The sequence below is a fragment of the Aegilops tauschii genome, chromosome 4 (assembly GCF_002575655.3).
Source record: "Aegilops tauschii subsp. strangulata cultivar AL8/78 chromosome 4, Aet v6.0, whole genome shotgun sequence".
Lineage (NCBI taxonomy): Eukaryota > Viridiplantae > Streptophyta > Magnoliopsida > Poales > Poaceae > Aegilops > Aegilops tauschii.
Genome location: NC_053038.3, coordinates 166,664,940 through 166,690,179, shown reverse-complemented (window position 1 = coordinate 166,690,179; position 25,240 = coordinate 166,664,940). Strand labels below are relative to the sequence as shown.

General features: G+C 47.5%; 1 protein-coding gene across 1 annotated transcript; it reads left to right on the top strand.

The window, feature by feature from the left end:
- The first annotated feature begins 9,178 nt into the window (after positions 1-9,178).
- LOC109732323 (protein transport protein SEC23 E) lies at positions 9,179-24,761 on the top strand. Its single transcript, XM_020291505.4, has 12 exons — positions 9,179-10,095; positions 10,175-10,348; positions 10,975-11,136; positions 17,542-17,684; positions 20,785-20,860; positions 20,961-21,133; positions 21,213-21,294; positions 21,820-21,897; positions 23,380-23,541; positions 23,857-24,120; positions 24,203-24,307; positions 24,442-24,761. Exons 1-12 carry the CDS (start codon positions 9,313-9,315, stop codon positions 24,586-24,588), a joined length of 2,349 nt encoding a protein of 782 aa, XP_020147094.1. The 5' UTR covers positions 9,179-9,312; the 3' UTR covers positions 24,589-24,761.
- Positions 24,762-25,240: the final 479 nt, after the last annotated feature.

The window sequence follows — 25,240 nt, the reverse complement described above, 5'->3', positions numbered from 1 at the left end:
CGAGTGCCGATGCAATGCGGATGATGCCAAGATGAAATGCAACAAACAAATAAAACACACGACGACAACGAAAAACATGGAAGGCGTTTGAAGCGTCGGTCTCGGGGCGTTACATTCTTCCTCGGCAAAGCGCGTTCAGACGCCACCTCCTTCCCCTCCCCCGGAAGATGTTGACGCGGGGTCACCTTTGACTTTGGGTCCCTCAGCCCAAGGAGGAAGAGGAAAGCAACAGAGGAGGAGGTGGACGACGAGTAAGTATCTTGCTCTTTTCGCCATCTCCGTCTCCTCAATCTGTACTGCTTGTCTTGACTTGTTTGTATTTCTGTAGGGACGCGGAGACGCTGGCCCAGAGGATGAAGAGGGCCAAGGCCTCGGCGGGCGGACAGCCCCCGGCTGGTACTTCAAGGGCGCCGCTGGTGGTGTTGAGCAGCCCGGACATCAGCCCCCGGCGCAGCCCCCAGCGTGAGTTCATCACTCGCCCCTCGTCGACATGTGTCAGGGGTATGATACTTTGGTGCTGACCTTGCCGTGTATGCAGGAGGAGAGCAGCAGCAGGAGGAGCCACAGAGGGCTACTCTTAGCACGCCGCCCCCATCAACCACGCCGCCCCGAGGGGCGTCCCCGGCAAGGGCGCCAAGCACCGAGCCCACGCACATGGAGGAGGAGGAGAACTTGGGCACCGGTGGCTTCGCCTCGGTGCCAAATGTTGGCGGGGAGGGGACCTTTGCTTCCCAGCCCGGCGCTGGTAAGTTTCCGGCCTTTCGTCTCTACTCTTTTTCTTTTCTTGCTGATTCTTGATCTTGGCTTTATGTCATTCCCTTCCTGGTATCCAGATCGTCCGTCGACGGACCAGGAGGATATGGACGCCATCATCGAGGACGTCGCCAAGGACACCGCGGCAGAAGCCGAGAAGGTCGCCGCCGAGGAGTCCGCCAAGGGCACTGCCAAAGACGCCGCCGAGGGGCCTGCCGGGGAGCCCAGCAAGGGGCCTGCCGGAGGGGCCGGCAAGGCCACCACCGAGGAGGAGGTGGTCGATGACCAGCCTTCCTCCTCTGCTGCCTCCAGCTCCGGCAGGTATCTGAGGGTGACTGACGACCTCTTCGTCCACCTCCCAGGGGCGTCCAGCTCCAGGGCGCCCGTCGAGGGAGAGGTGTTTGACGAAGAGGTGCTTGTCGCTGCCGGGCTCGAGGTCGTCGACGAGCCGAGCGCTGGCGGCGATGGCTCTCAGGAGGAGCGGCTTCTCCAGGCCATGGGCGCCCACTTCCGGAAGCTCCAAGCGCTCCACCGCGCCCGCCTGGACAAGGCCAAGTCCAGGATGGCAATGGTAGACCAAGCGGAGGCGGACCTCAAGGTGCGCGTCACCGAGGCGCAGGCTTGGTTCCGCCAAGCTAGCGAAGAGTTGAAGACCACCCAGGGCGAGCTGGCCAAGCGCGACGTGGAGCTCACCATGAAGCTGACCGACATCGAGAAGGCCTAGGAGATGGAGGAGGGCTTGGCCGTGGCAGTCGAGGCCACCCGGACCCAGCACCAGGCCGCGCTGAACTCCCAGGAGGAGGACCTCGCCAAGCGCGAGGCAGACCTCAACGCCAAACTCCACGCCAAGGACAAGGAGGTGGAGAAGCTTGCCGCGCAGCGGACCCAAGAGCTGGATCAGAGGCACAAAGAGACACTCGATGCCTAGGCTCTGGTTCACGCCGGCAAGGTAAAGGAGCTGGAGGTGGAGCGGGACGGGCTGAAGGAGCAGGCCCCGAAGCTGTCCCAGGAGAAGGACACGCTCAACAGCGCCCTGACGGAGGCGTAGGGCGCGGCCGTCAGCAGGGCCGGGGAGCTCTCCGAGGCCAACAACTCCATCAAAGACCTCAAGCTGAAGCTGGAGGGTCTCGAGAAGATGCTGTCGGAGGCCAGGGCCCGGGAGGGGACCCTGACCAAAAACCTGGAGACCGGGAAGCAACTGCGGAAGAACGAGGCCCTCAACTTCAAGGAGCACGTGGAGGGCAAGAACCGCTGGCTCGATCGCCTCGCCACCATCGCCAACCAGGCCGCCGCGCAGCTGACCACCATGGGGATGCCGGACGTGAGGTACGCCACGGAGCGGAGTGTGTGCGCCAACTGCAGCCTGACCCTGTTCTTTGAGAAGGTCGTCGGTGCTTTGGAGCGGCTTCATGCCAACCGGGCGGCCTCACTGGCCGACGAGGCCCGGAGGCTTTGCCAGGGCGCCATGCCCAAGGTTCTCACCAAGGTGGCGTACTGGTACCCCGACCTCGACTTCGACGCCACGCTGGAGAGCTTGCCGGAGGATACTGACCTCGCGCCGCTCAGGGAGCGCATCAAGCCCGTCATCAGCGGTGTCGGCGGAATTCAGAGGGTGGAGGGCCAGCACCGGGATTAGGCACCCCGTTTATTATCACCACTGCAGGTTCATGGCCAAGACAATTTCTATCTTTAGTTAGAACCGCGGCGGCAATTGATGTAATATAACTCTGCAGTACTTTCGATATGATGCATGTTATTTCCCTATTCAACCTCTCTTTGTATGTCCACCCTACGTTTATCGGGTAGGCTTGCCGGCGCGTAAACCCAGGGCGGCGTCTTGAGGACGGATCCCCAATGGCCTGCCGGGTGCGCTTGCTGCCGGGCAAACCGCCTCACCGCCCCCGACGCGGCCGCTCGAACTGTCGAGCTTAACTCGAGTAAGGGTCGAGAGCGTTGCCGGTTGCGGAAGGCTACCCTGCCACTCTCGACGCGGCCGTTTGAGCTGTTGAGCGGACTCGAAACAGAACAAAGGCATTGCCAATAGCGGGAGGGCCCCTTTGCGTGCAGGTTTTCCATACATAGGCAGGATCTCCGAGGACAATAACCTTATGTGTAAAAGGAAATAGCTCAAGGCTCGGAATGACTTAGCTTAGCTTCTTTTGGTTGCCGCGCTGGCGTCCTTCGCGCTCGCAGGCGGCCCGTTTTCTCCTGGCCATCTTCCTCTTTAGAAACCACGGCGATGCATAACATGCTAGGCTAACTACCAGACCAGATTCTCACAATAGCGCCCCCTACCTGGCGCGCCAAAGATGTCGGTGGGAAACGACACCTATGGGATCACGGGAATCCCTACTACGGTTGCCGGGGCGCAGGGTTGTGAGAAGAGCAGGGATAATAGTCAGCACGAGGATCGTTTACCCAGGTTCGGGCCGCGAGGATGCGTAAAACCCTAGTCCTGCTTTGGTGGATGTATTGAGTGTTCTTGAGCTCTCCAACTACCTATGGTGGCTGTGTAGTTCCAAAAAGCCGAATCCCTCTCCAGTACGCCATGGGCCTCCTTTTATAGTCGAAAGGGGCTGCCACAGTGGCACACAGGAGGTGGAAAGGCCTACAGTACTACGAGCTTATCGCCCGTATTACAGGACAAGACGCATTTAATGCGCCGCTGAGGTGTCCCCTGGCTTTATCGGGGACGGAGCGAGGCCCGTCCCGTCCGTCGCCGCTCCTCCTCGCTTCGACACGTGCCCTGGCCAGCGATGCGTGCGGCGCCATGTAGGCAGGCAGGCAGCTGAGGTGGCGCGGTGGTAGGGTCTTCACGAAGATCTGCATGCCGCCACGCAGGCGCCTGTCGATCTGGCCTGGAAGCAGCATGTTGCCACGCAGGTGCCAGCCCAGCTGGTTGGGCTGGCCGCTGCATGTGAACGGCGGTGGAAAACTTGGCTGGCGCGGGCCTGGTAGTGGCCCCATTGATGTCCTCGGCAAGGGCCTTGCCGGAGGCCCGACAAGGGTCTTGCCGTGGCGCGCAGTCGTCCCTAGCAAGGATCTTGCCGGGGGTCTTGTGGCTTTCCTCGGCAAGGATTTCGCCGAGGGTCGCCGTCTTCTGGTCCTCATCTGATCTCATGTGTCCGTGATCTTCACAAAGATTTGCATGCCATCACAGAGGTGCCTCCCGAGCCCTGGTCCAACCGTAGTTAGTTGGGTTGGAACCCGTGGGCTCAAGGGTGGCTCGCTCTGTTGGTGTTTGGGCAAGTTGCCCCGGCAAGGTTCTTGCCGGGGCCGCGGAGGCCTGCCCCGGCAAGGGCCTTACCGGGGGACTCCACCCCGCCCCTTTGCTGTCTTGTGTTTCTAGTCTTGGCGTTGCCTTGATCATCTTGTGTTGGGCTTCGTCTTCTCTCCGGCTTCCCTCCTTTGCCTTGCTACGTGTGGCCGCGGCGCATGGCTCTGAGTTCCCGTGCACAAGTAAAGGGGTCGAAAGGAGAGCCCCTACTTTTGTACACCGACACCAAGTGACTGGTTCTATCTTCTCCCTCTCTTTACTTACAGTTTGTCTTCGTGAAGTCATTGCATGCTTGCGTTACCTGTTTGACTTCACTGTGTAACTACTATTGTTGTTTGGTTTCATACTATCTTCCATCCTGATCATTACTACCTAGCTGCTATTAGTCTTAGTGCTTTCACTTCATTGAATACTTGACAATGGCCTGCCTAGTGTAGTCTACCTTCCACTGCGTGTTAATAGGTTCATTTCTATTGTTTGTCTTCGAAACTTCCATGTTTTGAAGACTTTCATAAAAATTGCCTATTCACACCCCTCTAGTCGATAACTAGCACTTTCAGATAAAGATTACATAAAAAAGGGGCTCAAATTTGACAAAAAAAGTACAATGCCACTTTGTATTGGTGTCCATATGACAACACGATAAGTTTCATGAACTTCAAATAAGTTTTGGATGTACTAGAATTTAAAAATCAAGATTCTCAATGTTTTAAATTTGTTGCACGGGGAGTAAACATGCACCCAGTGAGACACATGTGTTTTTGCAATCCATTTAGGTGCACTGTCACGTGTGCATGTAGCTCAAATTTGATTTTTGCACATTATACCCATAGAAAATCAATCAATCAATGTACTAAAACGTCTTAATGATATCTGTGACTTTTTTGAAATTAAAACGTCCCTCCTTTGGTAACACGTATGTTCAGCGCGGGATAATTAATTTAACATGCATCGTAGTTGCGGTGGATTCACGGTATGTGTGTGGTTGTGTGCGGGCGGGTGGCTCGCAGTACACTATGAGTTGTGAGCCACTGTGTGGGTTGGCCATTTTGTTAGGCAGGCCGGTGCCACATCAGAGTCGTGAAATCGTTATTTAAAACATTACACAACCCTTTCATACATAAATGTTTTGGCCACATGCAATCGATGGTTATCCTACACGACACTCGATACTCGCGTGTGACGCTTTTTGTGGGCCCATGAGGTCGTCGTCCATCACTTTGACAAAAAGCCGGCAGTGAGGTTAATTTGACCAGCAAGGTAGAATCTTTTTTGTTTGTGTTATGGTGGTATATAGTACGCGTCGAAGAGGTGGGAGGGGACTAGCATATATACTATACGTATGCGTCCGTGAACAAGTACACCTCACTCAGTGTCAGGACTTTTTGGTTACCGAGGCACGTGCCACATCAAAATTGTGAAATTGGTTATTCAAACATCACACAACACCTTTTTGGGCCACATGCATATATATCCTAGCTAGGACACTCACGTGTGACGCCTCCATCTGTGGGCCCACGAGGCCATCGTCAATGCATGCATGCATGCATCACTTTGACCTACATTGGGAGAGCTTAATTAATTTCACCATCGATGAGGATTCTTTTGGGTTGTATATATATTACGGCAGGAGCATATAGTATGCGGTGAAGAGGGGGAAGGGGACCATCATATGTAGTACACTTGATATGAACCTCGCTCTGTGTGGGTGCATGGTTTACGTTTTTGAGGCATGTGGCACATCAAAGTTGTGCATTTTGGGTATTCAACATATATATGTTTGGCCCACATGCAAAGCGGTGGTGGTTGTTCTCTTGCACCCACTTAAGCGGTTATCAGCGATATCGATGCTTTCCATCTGTGGGCCCGCTTGGTCCATCACTTCTTTTTGCCTGACAACAAGAGAGGTTAATTTGACTTAGGAGGGGATTGTTATTTTTGCTCTGGGATGACATGCATGATACACTTTGAGCACACACATGCATGTGTACGCATGAATCCCTCCCATCGAGTCGAAGTGGCTAGTACAATGCATGCACTGTTCATCTTTTCAAAATCACAATTTTATCATTTTTGTGTAACTCACATGGTTACTTATTTCAGCATCAAAATTTACACATGTGTAATATACATTCACATAAACATGTTAATTTGTTTTCAGAATTTTTCGAAACTTCAAAATAGCATTTTGGCACAGTTCAAAAATAGGGCTTCGATGTCCCCGGGTTCCAAAGTGAATTTTTGGAATATCTGATGCTACTGAGGCTTAGCTACTACCGTGATACGAGCTCTTTGGCCGTCAGATTCTACAGCGCACGACATGCGGGCACGACATGCGGGAGTTGTTAGATCTGCTGGACCTATGCATAACTTTTTAGACTCTTAGAGCAACTCTAGCAGACCCCGCATCCGATGCAAACCCGCATAATTCCGGCGATTATACGGGCTCGGCCCATTTTTCTGGCCAGACCAGAGCCCGCATCGGTGTCCGGCCCGTAAAATTTTTTGACGCAGCCCGCAAACGCAACCCCCGAGCCATTATAACTGCGGGTTTGCGGGGCAGATGCGGGTCGAAACCCTATCCTCCCGCAGCCGCGTTCCCCTCCAATTCCCCACCGCGTTGCTTGATTTCTCGCCGCCGGCGAACCTTGAACCACCATATCTGACGCCGCGCGCAAGCGGGGGGCGCGTCGGTGGCTCAACCATGGTGGCCGGCCGCCGCCGGCTCAACCGGCGCGAGCTCGACGAGTTCGAGCTCGAGCGCGCCCGTCGCCGCCGCGCCTCCTCCGGCAACTGGTTTGCAGGGAGTTCATCCGTCCACGGGTCCGCGGGGTGCTCATCCGCGGGCGCATCGAGCTCGCGGCTCGTTCCGGTGAAGAGGGAGTTGGAGGAGGCCGTGCCCGATGCGCCGCCGTGCCGAGGCGTCATCGGACCCGAGGACTACCTCCCACCGGGGCAGGAGGAGCTCCTCGAGCGCGTCGTCCTTGAGCGGTCGACGAGGGATCAGGAGGAGATGGAAGAGCGCATCCGGCGCGAGCTCGAGTACGAGCGGCTCTTCCTCGAGACGGGCCTCACGGCATCGCAGGCGCACGCATCGAAGGAGGCCGACCTGCACGTGATGAAGACAGAGCAGGCGAAGCTCTACATCGAGGTCGACTCCGACTCCGACTGATCGCCGCCGGTGGGCAGCTACCGCAAGAGCTCCGGTGAGCTCAATTTGTTGTAGTGGTGCGGTAGCGTAGGCCCTGTCTAGCATATCTAACCTTTATGTATGTATGTGGCGTGTATGAACTTATTATGCGAAGAAGAACCATCTATGCGAGCGAGCTCCGGCGAGCTGCTGCTTAAATTTCTCGCGCGAAACAACTTTTTTTAAAAAATAGGGTTTTTATCAGTTTTGCCATCGGTCGTACTACACTACTCAGTTCTGCCACTAAATTTTTTCACTGCTTAGAAATGCCACTGTTTCGTTAGGCGCGTGCTCAAAAAAAGCCATCTTTTCACCGTTACCGCCAGGTCAATGAACCAAAGGTAGATGACGAAAATGCCCCTATCCCATTTGTCAACTATCCTCTCTTTGTTTGAGCTATGGGCCCACCTGTAAGGCGAGCATGAAAATAGAAGAGAAAAATTGGAGCCAGGAGATTTTGAACTCAAGACCACGTCCTGGACAGGTGCGCGTGCTAACCAGTTGAGCTAAGGGAAAGTTTTGATATAAAAGGAAACATATATCCTATATCCTTTAGGTAAATATAATATTCAAACCGAACAGTATATAATATCCTTTCTTGTTGCTCACTACTCCATTTCTCCAGCTAGCTAATTCATGCATCACACGCTAATTGACAGCAACAACAAATATGATAGCAGGAGCACATGATTTTCTAAATTCCTCTGAAAATTTCAGCATGGTGCTTGCCCATTTTTCTGAAAACAACACAAATGCAGCAAGGTTTACAAACTTCACAGGTGCGGCCTTTTTTACTTCCAGTATCCATAATTCCATAGCCATCCTGACCATCAGAACACGTGTACCAAATTGCACACGAGTATCAACAAGGCACCAATCAGCTACTACAAATTCTACACAAGAAATTCCATCTCTACTAGCTACTATGAGCCACACACGCACCACACTAAGAATTAGCATACTCACCCTGCCGGAATTTTAGAGGCTACAACATGTTGGGGCGTCCGGTGGCCGACGCACTTCTCCGATTCAGGACGGTTGTCCGTCGCCATTGCCATGGAACAAATCACTTCAAGGCATCACGGGAGGTGGCGGAGCTGGACTTGGGAGGAGCCGCGAAGTCAGGCGGGAGAAATGCGGGAGCTGCATGCCTCGAGTGACGGTGCTGGGCGGGAGGCAGCGCGGAAGCCATGACGAGGGCAGTGCTGGGCGGGCAGCGCGGCGGCTATGGTGAGTGGAGTTGCGCCGGAGCTGGGCGGGCAGCCTGGCGACCGGCGGTTGCAGTTGAGCATCGGCAGGCGACGGCTAGGAATTGTGGTTCCGGCTTGAGAAACTGATACGAGCAGGTTAAGTATTGGATAAGGGTAAGTACATCTGCTCCTCAATCAAATGCTTCAATCGGGTGTGGTGGTTAGCTTGCCCGCTCACCACACTTACGTCTCTGGTTTGATCCACCTCATCTCTCCTTTCCTCCTAATTTCTTTTCCTACTCCTTGACAAATTGGGCCCACACCATGAAGAGAGATCTTGCAAATGAGCCCAGGGGCATTATAGTCATATAACATGGTCAACGTTCATTGATCTGAATGGCTTTTTTGAGCACGCGCCTAACGGAACAGTGGCATTTCTGGGCAGTGAAATAATTTAGTGGCATAACTGAGTAGTGTAGTACAACCGATGGCAAAACTGATAAAAACCCTAAAAAATAAGGGTTTGTTTGCGGTTTCTAGTCTGCCGCTGTAAAATTCGGCCTGCATAACCGCCCCCGTGCGACCTGCAAACACATTTTACAGGTCGGCAAAATGCGGGGTTTAGAGTTACTCTTAGAACGTTTTTTTTGCAAATATTGCAGAGTTAGTGGAGCCGTCCGATCAGAGAATCAGTCGGCAGGAGTGTATCACGGTAGCACCCGAGCCTCCTCGGTAGCACTAATAATAATATAAGAAAGAAAACGAAAACCAGGACAAAAAGACGGAGAGAACAGAACAGGAAACAACCCGCAGGCGCAGCTCTCCACCTCCCTCCCCTCCTCTCTCCCCTCCGATCCACCCGCTCCCCTCTCCTCTCCGATAGCTGCTCGCCGCGCTCAATCATGGCGGCCGACCCCTCCGCGGCTGCGGCGCCCGCCGACCCCGATGGCCCGGACGCGGTCCGCTTCACATGGAACGCCTGGCCCCGGTCCAAGGTTGAAGCCAGCCGCTGCGTCGTCCCGCTCGCCGTCGCCATCTCCCCGGTCCGCTCCCCCGAGTCCCTCGCGTCGCCGCCCCTTCCCTACCCGCCACTCCGCTGCAAGCCGCCTTGCTCCGCGCTCCTCAACCCCTTCGCCCGTGTCGACTTCGCCGCCAAGATCTGGATCTGCCCGCTCTGCTTCTCGCGCAACCACTTCCCCCCGCACTACGCCGGCATCTCCGAGAACAACGTGCCCGCCGAGCTCTTCACACAATGCTCCACCGTCGAGTACCTCGTAGCCGGACCCCCGGGATCGCCTGCACCGCTGCCGCCAGTGTTCCTGTTCGTCATCGACACCTGCGTCATCGAGGAAGAACTGGAGTACGTCAAGCTGTCCATGCGGAAGGCGGTCGCGCTTCTGCCGGAGCACGCACTTGTTGGCCTGGTGACCTTCGGGACGCAGGTGCATCTGCACGAGCTTGGGTTCTCCGAACTCAGCAAGATCTACGTGTTCCGGGGGAGCAAGGAGATCTCCAAAGAGCAGATTTTGGATCAGCTTGGGTTATCAGGCGGGGGGCGGCCAGGGTTCCCAAAGATGACACAGCAGCCAGGCGTGCAACAGGTCAATGGGATGCATCCATTAGTCACGACAGGGGTTAACAGGTTCTTGCTCCCGGTATCAGAGTGCGAGTGCACGCTCAGCACGGTGAGGTATTTGGCCCATTGGGTTTGGTGAATTTAGTTGAACGCAAGCATAACTTGACATACTTGTTGTTGTATTGCAGCTGCTGGACGAGTTGCAGCCTGACCAGTGGCCGGTTGAGGCTGGCAACCGTGCCATCAGGTGCACGGGTGTTGCGCTAAATGTGGCGGCTGGGTTGCTTGGGGCGTGCGTGCCTGGGACTGGCGCAAGGATTATTGCGCTACTTGGCGGGCCATGTACCGAAGGTCCTGGAGTGGTAAAGATTCTTGCTTTCTTTGCATGAGCGTAAATAAATCAGTTAATTGAAATTGCTTCTCGATGCAACATGGTTTGCTATATCAGAAACGTGGTCTACTTGAGATACTGGATGGTGTCCTGTTAATTACTCCTCCGTCCCAAAATTCTTGTCTTATATTTGTCTAAATACGGATGTATCTAAGACGGAGGGAGTATTTTGTTAAATCCTCTTTCCTGGAAATTGAAAATGCATGACAGCGATTATCATTACTTAATTGCCAAGGCAAATCTTTACCCCTTTAGTGACGCTAATAGTTTCTCTAAATTCACCTAAGCCTGATATCGAAGAATATGAAATTGCAAAATGTATATGTCAGCATACTCATGATGTGGTGTCGTAGGTTATGGGCATGCACTTCTTGTTGTACTATAACAGATTTGGAGATACCGCTTCTCTCTGTAGTTTGCGTAGTACTCAGTAAGTACGAAGATTGTAGAATTCTTTTATGGAGCTTCTACAGAATTGATGGTGTTCTTACAATTTGCTGGACTTCACATCTTACTGATTGTTTTCAATGATATTTCTTCTCTATATTTCTGTTTATAAATTCATTTTGCTTGATATCACTCCATTGGACAATGCAGATTGTATCAAAAGATTTGTCTGAGCCAGTTAGATCACACAAGGATCTTGATAAGGATGCGGCGCCTCATTTCCAGAAAGCCGTCAAATTTTACGATGGCCTTGCCAAACAACTGGTCAGTCAAGGTCATGTTCTAGATGTGTTTGCATCTGCTCTTGATCAGGTTAGTATTCTCTTTAGCTAGCATTATATTGCTGTGTTTGTACTTCCTATTGCTGAGAAGACTATGAGTTTATGGTGTTCGCCGAAATGACTGCAGTTCTTGAGCTAGCTTCTTAATTTATACTTCAGGATATTACTGCCAGTTCGTCCTTTTGTCAAGTCTTTGGTTGATTGGCTGACTGAAACCAACTAGATTTAGTCATGTGACTATTTCTTATAAGTTCTATAATTAATAACTTGCATCTATTATTGTTATGTGTGCCAGTCCATCAAGCATGGAGTCTTATCCCTTAATTTGGAGTCCTAGTTGATTAAGCAAGTTGTTTGGAAAGAGTCCAGTTAGTTTAGAAATTATATTAGTCTGAATAGACTTTTCGGCTTGTCGATCAAGTCTTGTCTTTATATACTATATAAAGGGGCCGACCCCTCTTAATAAAGCAGAGACGAATATTGTCGTCTACTTTTATCTACTTTTCAGTAACTAGCACATATGCCCGTGCGTTGCAACGGGAGATAAAATAGTTTGCATTTAAAGTCAGTGAGAATTATATGTGCAAGCAAAACCCTGTGTGCACACGAAAAAGGAACATTTAGCTTCTAGGTTTCGCCATGTGTGAAGGAATCAATCCGCTATTTTTCCATTCATTGATCAAGGGCATTTAGTTGTTACGTCATCGTACACCAGAGAAGGCCCATGAGTTATTCAATCTACTCATCCTTTCAATCGAGGGGATTTTTAGATATGAAACTTCTGAATATTCTAGGAAACATGAACAATTTTTTAAATCCTGAACAGTTTTTTGAAAATTATGTACACTTTCAAAAAAAAAACGCGAACAAAATATGAAAGGGAACATCTTTTGAAATTCACAAACATTTTCTGAAAACACCGACTTTTTATAAAAACATGAACAATATTTGAATTTGTGAACATTTTTTTAAAATGTGAACATGTGCCAATCCCATAGGTATGAAACCCATTTGAGTGAGAGTAGTACTAGGATGGGTGACCTCCTAGGAAGTCCTCGTGAAAGGGTTTCATATCTAAGGGTTGTGATAGGCTTGGCGAGCCAACGTAAAAACTAGCCAGTCTTTTGGGTATGAAACCCATTTGGGCGAGAGTACTAGGATGGGTGACCTCCTGGGAAGTCCTCGTGACAGGGTTTCATATCTAGCCTACCCCAACTTGTTTGGGATAAAAGGCTTCGTAAGTGAAGTGCTTCATTTATACACGAACAATATTTTTAATTTTGAAAATTTCACTAAAACAAGAATATTTTTTGAATTTGGAGCATTTTTGAAATGCCATTTTCATTTTAGAAATCTTGAACAATTTTGAAAAACAATATTTTTTTTTGAAAAAATGGGAAACTTTTTGCAAGTTCCGAATATCTTTCAAAATAGCAAAATAAAATTGGAAGCCTGAACATTTTCCAAAATTTGTTTTTTTATTCCTAACGGTTTTGAGAATTTTTAGTTTATGAAATAAATTCTAAAAGAAAAATAAACTTGGAAGGGAAAAAAGAGATAGGTAAAGGAGAATAAATAGAAGTAAAACACTGAAAAAATAAAAAAGGGCCAGCCAATTATTGGTTGTCCTGTGCGAAACTTTGACTATTTGTTGCCCAGTGCGGAAAATAGAATTTTTGCAACTGCGTGGGCTGAAAAATAAGTGGGCTGGCTTCGCTGGGCCACAGTGCGCGGCCCATGTACGAAAATTCTTTTTCTAGCAGACAAACACATAAGAATTTAGTACCACCTCGGGTAGATTTTTTTTTCGACGGTGAACGGATGAAAAAATCAGTGAAACGCACCTTGCTTTATTAGTAGGTATAGGTATAGGTATAAATATAGATATAGATATAGATATAGATTAGGGTTATATCAGAAGTAGACCCTTCCAATTCGGGCAAAGAAATCAAGATTGAGGCTTTTGAGCAGATGAAGCTCATCACGAAGCAATTGGAGGCTATGAGTGGAGGCCTTCACATGCTAATGAGTGAAGGAACAAGTGCTTCTCGTCTGGCTGGTGCAGCACTTGAGCAATGGCTGCTGGCCCTGGCCCTGCCACCAGATTCCGTGGCTGCAGCAGCTGCCCACGACGCCACCTCCGCGTCCCATGCGCCGCTCTCAAGCGACGATGCGCCCTTGGTGTTTTGCCTTGCCAACAGTACCTTCGGTGACCTCTTCTCGAGCGGGCGAATCGACACCACTGCCGCCGGCGGACATCTACCCTCTGGGCAGATTGCTGACTCCCCACCCCCTCTCTTTCCTGCCTTCCACCACCTATCTGCTGGCACCGCAACCACGTGCTGACTGCTGCCAACCACCACCAGCCGCTATTACCCTTTTACCATCTCTAGCCATCTCCTTACTCGCTGCAGCTGCCTTCAAAAATCAATCTGGGTCACTTCGGAACCCAACCTTTACAACTCAAATCCCATCCCAAATCCTGCACAATTTTCCCGCCCTCACCTACAAGCAGCAGCCACGTATCGCCGCGCCTCTACAACCTTCATGCCTCCACCTGCCAAGCCATTTCATATGCCGTTATGGCCGTCCCCTTCCCTAGGTCCATCCTGCCCACCCTTTCCGCCCCCTGCTTAACCGTCACCTTGGCTCAGGTTAGTGTTTCGGCATGCCCTGCTTCCACAAGCTTGTCGACTTGGTCGATCCTCTTGGTTGGCTCAATGCTGTGGGCAGTTCTTTTGTGGACAGTGCACGGACGAGGCCGATAAGGTATGGACTGCAGTCTGCCACCTCACCGATGACGCTCAATTCTGGTGTGTTCAGCTTGAGCGGAATTTAGGCATCTCCCGTTCACTTCCTCAGTCGTCGACTACAACAACAGGTTTCTAGCACTCATGTGCCGCAACCACTGTTCAAAATATCGGCCGAATAAGTTAACTGCCTTGTTAATCGCTACTCGGCACCTGACCGGATCGAATAACCCCTTAGGACAATTAACTGGGACAACCGATTAATCGATCTGACAGCCGATAAGGTCTGGACTGCAGCCTGCCACCTCACCAATGACGCTCAACTCTGGTGCGTTCAAGCTGAACGCAATTTAGGCATGCTGACATGGCAGCAGTTCTATGAGGCTTGCCGCGTTCAGTTTGGGCCATCACATCGTGCAAATCCCTTTGGCGAGTTGGCGCATCTCCCGTTTACTTCCTTGGTTTTCGACTACAACAGCAGGTTTGTAGTCCTCATGTGCCGCAACCGATGTTCAAAATATCGACCATCAAACAAGTTAACTGCCTTGTTAATCGCTACTCGGCACCTGACCGAATCGAATAACCCCTTAGGACAATTAATTGGGACAGCCGATTAATCGGTCCGACAGCCGATAAAAGGCCAAAGTTTTGGGTGGGCCGATTAACTGGCAGGGAGGCAAAGCTTATTTTGGCCAAAAATGTAGCCTGTTTCCCTCCCTTCTCTAGGTTTGGGGTCCTGCTCCTTCCCCCAAATTGTTGTGCTGCTACTGGTTGGCTATATCTGCATTGCTGCTCTGTCCTCTCTGTGTAGGCTTCCACCACTGCAAGTGCTCCATCTTTGAAAAGAAGTTCGGATGATGTGGGTTGTGGCCTAGGATATATAGATATGTAACACTTTTCCTTGTTACATTAATGTGTACATTAGCATATTTAGACATTTAGTACATTGCATGTTGCCATGTAGCCTAGGATATATAGACATGGCCCTATGTTAACCAACCGATAAATGGGTCACCGACAAGGTTTACGAGTCGACGAGTCGTTCCGAGGTAGAGACTCATAGACTAATCGAGACTAGTCTAGACTAGTGCTAGACTAGTCGACATGGTACTGTAGTACTCAGCTACTAATACCTAGTGGTAGTATGTAGTATATACTAACAGTACAGTATGCAATAAAACCAGCCACTGTCTAAATAATTGAGCTATGCAGTGTTCTGGGCCCAAGTGGGTATGCCATAGGACCAGCCACTGTCTAAATACTAGCCCAGCACCACGCAGCACCCCCCAGCTGGCCCATTTGGGCCCAAATGGCCAGCCTACTTAGCCCCCAGCCACTGGAACCCTAGCTCCCGACCTCTCCAATCGCCGCCGCCAGCGCCATCACGCACGGGAGCACGCGCGCACGCGACCCGCGCCTCCTCCCGCCTTCTACCGGTCCCGGCCGCTGCCGCCGGCGAGCCCGCCGACCACCGCCATGCCTCCTCCTTTCCTCCTCTCTCTCTCTCTCTCTTCCTTCTCTCTCGTCTCAAGGCCGCGCGCCCCTACGGGTCACGGCCATGGTCGCTGCCTCAGCACGAGCTCCGGCCGGCCGCCGCACCTGGCTGCGCCATCCGCCGTCCCGGCGGTGGGTGGCGGCGGCGGTGGCAGGGCAGTGGGTGCTGGCGGCGCCTCGTCCCAGCTGAGGCAGCTCTCTTTTTTGAGTCGCTCGACTCGTATGTGTCGACTAGTCCAGACTAGTCGTCGACTAGTCCATCCACGGCTCGACTCTTATTTGTAGTCTACACGAGAAAATGAGTCGACATTCACTTTGCGATTCGTAGACTAGTCGAGCGACTAGTCTAGATTAGTCGTTCGACTCGTAATCGCTGGTCACCGATAAATTCAGTAAATAGGCCGATTCACCGATTAATTCCTACTCAGCACCTGGTAGAGCAGCTATCAGAAACTGATATCCTGAACATTGGCCGCGACAATGAGCCATTAGCACCGTCCCAACAATGGTTTTTGTACATGGCAGGGGTTGACGTTGAGTTTCAAAGACCATTCGACCTCCAAACCGTCGTTTCCTTCACCAAGACCTATGCGCAGTGACATTTTCCTCCAACAACGTTATCACACCAGCCTTTTGAGCCTATGGGGCCCTTGTGCCCCTTTGATCCTCTTGCGGTCAACTTAATTCTGACATCTTCATCGCCAGCACCACTAGCACCTGTCCTGCCGTCGACCACTCCAGAGCCAACCTGCCATGACAAGTTCGGTGCCTCACCCCACTGAGTTGGCATAACGTCATCATCAGTGCCTTTGCTTCAACTACAACGAGATTTATGTTCAGGGTCACCGGTGCTTGCGGCTCTTCTTCATCGAGGCTGATGACTATGGCCAAGATACTCCACAACCGGTAGCACCCAAGGTCCCATGGGAGTCGATTTTGATAAGCTACAGCTTGCGGACAAGCTGTTTCTCAAGAAAGGGAGAGATGTTATGTGTGCCAGCCCGTCAAACGTGGAATCTTATCTCTTAATTAGAGTCGTAGTTGATTAAGCAAGTTTGCAAGGAAAGAGGCCAGTCAGTTTAGAGATCATATTAGAGTTTGAATAGACCTATCGGTCAAGTCTTGTCTATCTATACTATATAAAGGGGCCTACCCCTCTCAATAAAGCAGAGAATCAAGTAATAAGGATTTAATGAATGGCATTTTCAAGGTAAAAAATGTACCAAGGGCAGTCTGCATATTGATATCCTTCATCCTCTGTTTCATGCATAACCATTGGTGTGCTGTAGTGCCTCCCCCTGCCGCTGCAGCTCCTTCTCCTCTTCCTCCTTCCTTCTCTCACTGCTGCTGCGGCTGCCGCTAGACCTCGCTGGCCACCAAAACCAACGCCAATGGACAAAGCGAGGTGGTAGGCCTCCACCTAGCACCAAGGCAAGCCTAAGCGTGCACCTTATGCCTCTTTTTTGAACCATGATCATTTCACATATATTTGATTCGTGAAGAGAAGATTAAGTCATGTGTTCTCTTGAAGACCTTGAATCTTTAGTTGTAATTGACTGAAAAGTTTAGCGTCAAGTTAGCGGGATATATTGAAGACAATTTGAATTGGATGCTATTGGATGACCAGAAATTGTGTAACCAAGTGTTTCCTTGAACAACTTTAGCTAGTACCCGATCACAGTCAGTAGTTCAGTATGAATGGCAGCAAGTACACAGTATACTACACAAGTCCCAAACTGCCCCACTGCTGTAGCCATCTGTATACTATGCATTTTCTTGTCCATCTTTCACTATTGCTCCATTTGATAATCAGAAATATACTATTTCTATGTTCCATTAGTATTAATCTAGCTGAATGATTGGTTCTACAAACTATAACGTATTACTAAATTTCATTTTGTGACATCTGTGTTTGCTGCTTCAAGAAGAAGAAAAAAGATGGGATTTGCCTTTCTGGGGAAGATACTGTGTAAATTTTTCACATGTTGTTACTTCAAAGACAAAAAAATTCACATGTCATAATTTCTGAGAAGATCCGTTGCCAATTACTAGATGGAAATGTTAATGAAATCACGTTGTATGAGTTTAGAATGGCTTGTATCTGAAGCTACATTTATAATCCTCCAATTGTGCTTGTTGATTTTCTATTGGTGTTCCATTGAACTTCTGTTATGTTTGGAACACCAAAACAGGTTGGACTAGCTGAGATGAAGCTTGCTATTGAGAGAACAGGCGGCCTTGTTGTCTTATCTGAGAGTTTTGGGCATTCTGTGTTTAAGGATTCTTTTAAACGTATTTTCGAGGGAGGTGAACATTCATTGGGCCTGTCATTCAAGTAAGTTTGCTGTCTGTTATCATCTTTGTTTCATTACCTTTTACATTTTCATCAAAGATGGTATGTCTAGGTAGATCTGTATGAACAGTCAGTATATGTTTTTAACTCAGCTAATTTCACCACCTACTGTGGTTTGTCTGTTGTGCTGGCCGTTCACATCACATGATGAACATCCATCGGGCCTCCTTGCTCTGTGACTCTTCCCCATATAGATCAGCAGAATCGTTCTTTTAAGTAATTTAACCCCCAGCTCAGTTGTCTCTGATCCCTGCTATGCACAATGGACAATGATCATCAGTGACCACCCCCACAGCTGTCGGCTGCTTGGTGATAATGAGTAATACTGAACAACATGAATAGTAGCAATGGCAGGACATGAGAGGTAGTAAGCTTCAAACTACTGGATCTTGTTATCTCTCGGATGACCACTGCTCGCTGGCTTGCTCTCCTCGAGTAGATCAACGTTGTTCACATCTTTTCTTTGAATCTGGCAGATGCTGTCGCTGTGCCAATAGCAGCAGATGCTGTCGCTGTGCTTATAGCGTATCCTCCTCTTAACATAACTCTCTATCCCGTTGCCCCGCCTCTTCCCAATCTTCTTATGGGGAGGGTTGATTGCTCATGACCTCTCAAGAAGCCATGAACTCGGGAGCGACTTTATGGTGGACACCGGCTCGTGTGGACTGTATCCTAGCCATAGAACGATTCCTCGAGATGCTCAAACGTCACTGCCCTGTCCCCCGTGCTCGTTTCCTTGGAGTAGGGTGTAGGTGTCATAGGCGTACGAGCTTGGCACTTGTGTTCCCTCGCGTGGATCTGTACGTGCACATGCTACAGGGAAGGAGTTGGTGACTTGACCTGGCAATGTACTAGCTTGATGGGTGGTGTGGGCCACACAACGCAGAAACTTTTTGCATGTCAGGACGTGACAAAAAGAGACCCTGCCAATTGTTCCATCATGCACAGTGCGCATCTCTTGCATCTACTCGCTCTAAAACAAAATCAGTCAGGGTCACTAATCAAATCTACTTGATGAGTTTAATGTGCCGGATAAAAACAGATTGATAAAATCTAAAAACAGTATGGTGGACGGGTGCAATTTGATCCTTTTTTTTTCAAATGATTCAAAAATCATATTTGTCAAGTTTCAAAAAAAACTTTGAAAACTTATACATATTCACAATGAACCTGTGATATTTTGTTCAAAAAATATTATGACTTGCAAGCTGTACAAAAAAAAAATCTTGGTCCAACAATAAAAAAATTGACCCACTTTTATTGACGTATTTGTTTTTATTTGGTCGGACCCTTCCCCGGACCCTGCGCAAGCGGGAGCTACATGCACCGGGGCTGCCCCTTTTTTTTTGTTTATGTCAGGTATGAAAGTATATTGTTATGAAATTTTGTTGAATGAGTTATATGTGCATGTACAAATATTTTTGATTTTTTTTGCACTGTGGAAATATTGTTTTTCTCTAAAGTCCACCAAAAGACATTTTCACCTTCTTACAGAGGCTCCAAGATGGTTTGTGGCAAAAGAACAAAATTTGGTAATAGAAAAGATTATATAACAGGCGGCACAGTAATACATTTATCTTTTTTTGCGGGATCTCTTTTTTTGGCGGGAGAGTAATACATTAATCTAACAAACTGTGTGAGGCCAATTCTTGTTCAGAGCCCCAACTGTGCAGAAACTTCCAACGGGCATATAAAACCAGTTTAAATCCTAGTTTAAGTAAATGGCCCTGACGACCAAATCCTAGTTTAAGTAAATGGCCCTGACGACCAGATGGTGCTAACAGACAATATAGTAGTACTCCCTCCGTCCCAAAATAAGTGTCTCAACTTTGTACTAGCTTTAGTGCAAAGTTGTACTAAACTTGAGACCCTTATTTTGCGACGGAGGGAGTATTATTTTATGGATAAAATCTAAGAACACCTATAAGTCTAACTAATGAAATTATAAGGTGACACTATAAAGTTTAAGATAATTTGTGACCAGAAAAACATTTGATAATATTGAGAGTTAAAAAAAATCTGGACGAGCGTCACAATAATAAATTACTCTAAAGCAGTCTGTATGAGATTAATAGGTGTTTAGCAGACTTAATAGACTGTTAATATCATACTCTCTGTACATTACACTGACTAACAAATTGGTCTTAATGGCCGATTATTATTTTATGTGCTATCGTGAGGGGAGCGTCAATTGGGCACAAGGTCAGGTCACATCGCACTGTTTCGGGTGGCAGAGGGTAAATTGAAATGGTGCCATACTCATCACATGTGTTCCAGCGGCTAGAATCTCTGTCAATAAAGCTAGCTATAGCTGCCGGGATACAAGCTTTGACGGGGCTCTAGGGGGGACAGAACGCACAAATACCGGGAGGGATCTGATCAGTTAGGATAACGGACGGGCAGGATATGGTCCGCAGAGTGCTCGTCCACCGTAAGGCATTTTCGCATGCTACTACTCGGTGCTTCATGCTTTGTTCACTGTCATCCTTTTCTTTGCCATCTTCCCTGTCAGCTACTAGATTTGGGTGAGCAGCCTTTGAGCCGTTGACATGGAGTGCCATCAGTGGCAGTAGGCAGTAACCAGATTTTGGTGGGTGGTTTCAGATGGTGGCACTCGGAAGCAATAAATGTTGACAGTAGGCCTTTGAACTTGGGAGCGGTGAGCTGTGGCTGTGAGCTAGGAATCTAAGGCCGAGGAGGTAGATCATAGCAAGCTCAAGATGAATGGCATTGGTCTAAGCTTTGGATAATAGTTATAGTTTCTTCTCTTCTCATTTGATTTCCTCTTTTATCTGCATATAATATCCATGTCATATGGAGATGATGTCAACTACTGATGCGCCTAACCAACACTAGAAATCAAATTAAAGATTAAAACTGGTCTGAAAAAGTTTCTTCTGGATTTAGTGAACTTCTTGGGAAGTGAATTCTCTTAATGGTAATTTCGGATAGCTAAACTATGCTTACCTCTTAATCTTGAAAGTAGAGGTTGAGGAGGGGTATGTCGTGTTTCTCCTAATACCATGATTCAGCAAAATAGCTGTAAACATCTACTGATTCTTGCCTTTTTTCTTTCTTGAAGTGGCACATTTGAAATAAACTGTTCAAAGGACATTAAAGTTCAGGGTGTTATTGGACCGTGTACATCTTTGGAGAAGGTAGGCATCTATATCATAAACTCATTTATGCTAAGATTTCTTAAGCTGAAAAATACTAATGTTAAGACTTGGCTTGATCTTTGCAACATGCCAACCATAGAAAGGAGCTTTATGTGCAGACACAATTGTCGGTCAGGGAAACACAACAGCATGGAAAATGTGTGGGCTTGATAGGAATACTTCACTTACAGTTTTTTTTGATGTCTCACCGAGTGAACGCTCTGGCCAACCAGGTCATCAAAATCCCGATTTGTACATACAGTTTGTAACCAGGTAGTTATTTCAGTTCTGCTATCTTTTGTGTAAGATTGACTGAATGTGCCGACTGCTGAGTGTGGTGATTCTTTTGTAGTTACCAACACCCGGAAGGTCAAATGAGAATAAGAGCTACTACTGTATCCAGAAAATGGGTGGATGGTTCTACCAATACCGAGGTTAGCCTTATTCTTTTAAGCGAGCCTTAAAAATTTCTTGTTATGTATATTATGTTGTTGAGCACGAGCAGTGTGCTAAACTGAACCATATCAATTGTAATCTATGATCATTTCTTGTTATGGATTATATATATCATCATACACATGTACAGTACTTTCTTGCATTGTAGCTGTTTCATTTCTCATGCTCATGTATTATAAGCTATAATTTTAAGTGATCACGTATTGGCAACAATGAATATACTATTTTTCACCTGCCTGAAGCTGTCCAATCCATTTAACCTGTCTATGGGAGAAAAATGCATTAAGGCACTGTAGTGTTCACTGTTTATTGTGCCTGGAATTCTCTTGTCAAAGTCTTCTTAAACAAATGAGTGCTTCTCCCTTAGAGTAAAAAGTTTTCTTTCTACTGGTTTAAGTAGGACAGATCACAGATTATAAATTCCTAGGTGTTACTTGCAGGACTATTACATTTCATTGGATGACTTTCGCTTTTGACTTGACATGCATTTCCTTTAAATACAGGAACTAGTCGAAGGATTTGACCAGGAAACTGCAGCTGTTGTGTTGGCAAGATACATCTCCTTGAAAATGGAAATAGAGGTACTTCATTCATGGATCATACTCCAGTTATCCTGAGTGCAACCTCAGTGATTTTTGTACCTGATAACATCAGTAGTATATGGCTTTGATTGCCTATTTGATTGAACAAAAACCGATGGTCATATACTCATATAATTTGTCTATTTCCCAGCTGTTGTGTTCTGTTATGTGCATATTCTTGTGTTGGAGCGAAAGCCAGTCTCACCCTGACACTTGCATTTAACTAAAGTGTCATCTTCATCAAACATTTATCACTGCAGTAATGACAATTTAGAGCATTAAATCTTTTTACTCTGAATGGTTAAGTAGGTCCTTAGGTTGATCTACAGGTGTATTAATTGTGTGTTTTCACTCTCAAGCCAACAACTGCCTAAGGCTGGTCATAGTGGGAGTAACTTAGCTAGTAACATAATGCACCCCAGGATATGTTTGCTTATGTGGCATGTAGTTAATAAGGAGAGATGTTATGAGTAACAGAATATGTAACCATCACATAACACTTCCCAAGACAAAATTAGTTACAAGCTAATAAATACAAACACCTATGACACTACCTCTATGTTACTCCTCACTATGAAGGTAGTAACATGGACTAGTGTCATATGCATGACACTAGTCTAAGTTACTCCCCACTATGACTAGCCTAATCCTAGACTACTATAGTACTTCCTCCGTTCCTAAATATAAGTCTTTCTAGAGATTTCAAATGGACTACCACATACAGATGTATATAGACATATTTTAGAGTGTAGATTCACTCATTTTGTTCCGTATATAGTCACTTGTTGAAATATCTAGAAAGACAAATATTTAGGAACGGAGGGAGTATTATACAATAATTGTAATTATTGTTAATTCTATACTTATGCACATCAAAATAGGAGGTTTTGATATGGTGGCCACTGTATTTGTTCTTTTCTACTTAACCATGAAAACTTATTATTTTCTTTATGCCTGTTGTACGTAGTAATTTGTTTGCAACTGGGTTTAGACACTTCTGCGTCCATATTCAGGAGGAAACAAGGAAACATTTAGTTCTTGATATCGTGTATCCTCTTATGCATCTATGTTTGCACGTAGTCTGTGCAAGTGTGCATACTGTTAGCTATTGATTTTCTAAAGTTCTAGGGTTGATGACTTGTTCCGCATGCAATTTTTTGTTGAGCAGGCGAACACTAAAATCGGTGCATTTTCTTTATCTTTTTCAATATCATCATTTTCTCTATGCATTTTGTTATCTTTTGATTTTCTAGCTGTGTTATTAAATGACAGCAGAGTGTACCTGATACAGTGAATTCCTTTAGTACATTTGTGCATGTTGTTGATCTTTATGAACAGCTGTATACCTTGTGGGCTCTCTGATTAGCGTATGACATATCTTACGCACCTGCATATGTACATGCAATTTGTCACCCAGCTGTTGCTAAATCCAAATTTGTGTTTGAGATGCATGATTAACAGTTTGTTTGAACCATTTTGTAGGAAGAGTTTGATGCAACACGGTGGCTCGATAGATCTCTCATACGACTATGTTCAAGATTTGGGGATTATCGGAAGGATGACCCCTCTTCATTTAGCCTACATTCTAATTTCTCACTGTTTCCTCAGTTTATGTTTAATCTCCGGCGTTCGCAATTTGTTCAGGTGATGTGTTGCACACCTGTTACTTTGTCCAGTTCACAAATAAGTGCCATTTTGCTGTTTTGCACACTTTGACCACTAAGTTTCACCGTAGTATATGTATCAAACCCAAGAGGATCAAAATACTTCCAAGCAAATCTATTCATAGGATTTCCAAGTTTCCAATCTAAAATTTAAACATTATTGGCAGTGGAAGTGTTAAAACTTTGATCGAAGGTCTGTCTAAAACGTCACTTATTTTGTGAACTGGCTGCATTATTGTTTTTTCCCCTCGAGGAAATCAGTGCCTTACTAATACTCAGCCTTTTGTTATTACAGGTTTTCAATAACAGTCCAGATGAAACAGCCTATTTCCGAATGTTACTCAACCGAGAGAGTATCACTAATTCAGTTGCAATGATTCAGCCGTCATTAATTTCATTTTCTTTCGATTCACCTCCTTCTCCTGTATTCCTCGATGTGGCATCAATAGCAGTAGATCGTATACTGCTGCTTGATGCATACTTCAGTGTTGTCATATTCCATGGAATGACAATCGCTCAGTGGAGAAACATGTGTTATCAGAATCAGCCGGAGCATCAGGTAACGTGGGTGCATCATCTAGTCTGTCCACAAGTGTTTGAGCAATTCAGATGCTCACTAGCTATAATTCCTTTTGTTTCAGCAATTTGCACAATTATTACAAGCTCCTCAGGAGGAGGCCCAGGTGATAATAAATGGTCGATTTCCAGTTCCTCGACTGGTTGTCTGTGACCAACATGGCTCCCAGGTGTGTATGTTACTGTATTATTATTTGTTCTCTCTTGTAGATTAGGGCATGTTCAGTTTTATGTTTGCTTAAAAAGAATCAATTATATAGTGTAATAACAATAGTTAACATATATCATGTACCATTGCGTGCAGGCAAGGTTCTTGTTAGCAAAACTAAATCCATCGGCCACATATAATTCAGCACATGATGTTCCACCAGGTTCTGACATCATATTCACCGATGATGTCAGCTTCCAGGTCTTCTGTGAGCATCTACAAAGGCTGGCTGTTCAGTCGTAAGGAAATGCATGCAGTGTTGTACTCCCAAATTGATTGTTACTAGCTGTTCGACGTTTGTTTACCTACCTGGCTCGCTCATAGTTTTGACTGTTTTTTTGGCCATGTGTCTTTTCATCATGAATTCAACTTCTGGAAATAAACATAAAAAAAAGTCATTTGCAAGGTGTCCACAAGTCTTATCACCCGTCCTTTATACTCCCTCTGTTCCGTATTATATGTCGTTTTAGCTTTTTCTGACCAGCTCCAAAAACCAGCAAAATGACATGTTTGTCCTGTTCCAAAATACAAAACGAAACACAGGCAAGTGATACACAGCGAAATTTGAATCATCGGTCGACGCAGGGGCTTTGAGGCATGGCGGTCCTCCAGTAGATTGCCGCCGCTGCCTGCAGCAGATCTCCCCAAGCATCTCGTCGCCTGTACCATGCTGTCAAGCCCCGCAGGTGCTTGCCTCAAGAAGAACCCCCCCCCCCCCCCCCCCCCCCTCCTCCCCCCCACCCAGCTTCTGCTGGCCTCAGGTCTCCAGCAGATCGCTGGCGTCGCACCCCACCCCGCCCCCTGCTGCACATCGCCTCCCCAAGCATCTCGTCGCCTCTACCATGCTGTCAAGCTCCGCAGCTGCTCGCAAGCAGCCCCCCCCCCCCCCCCTCCT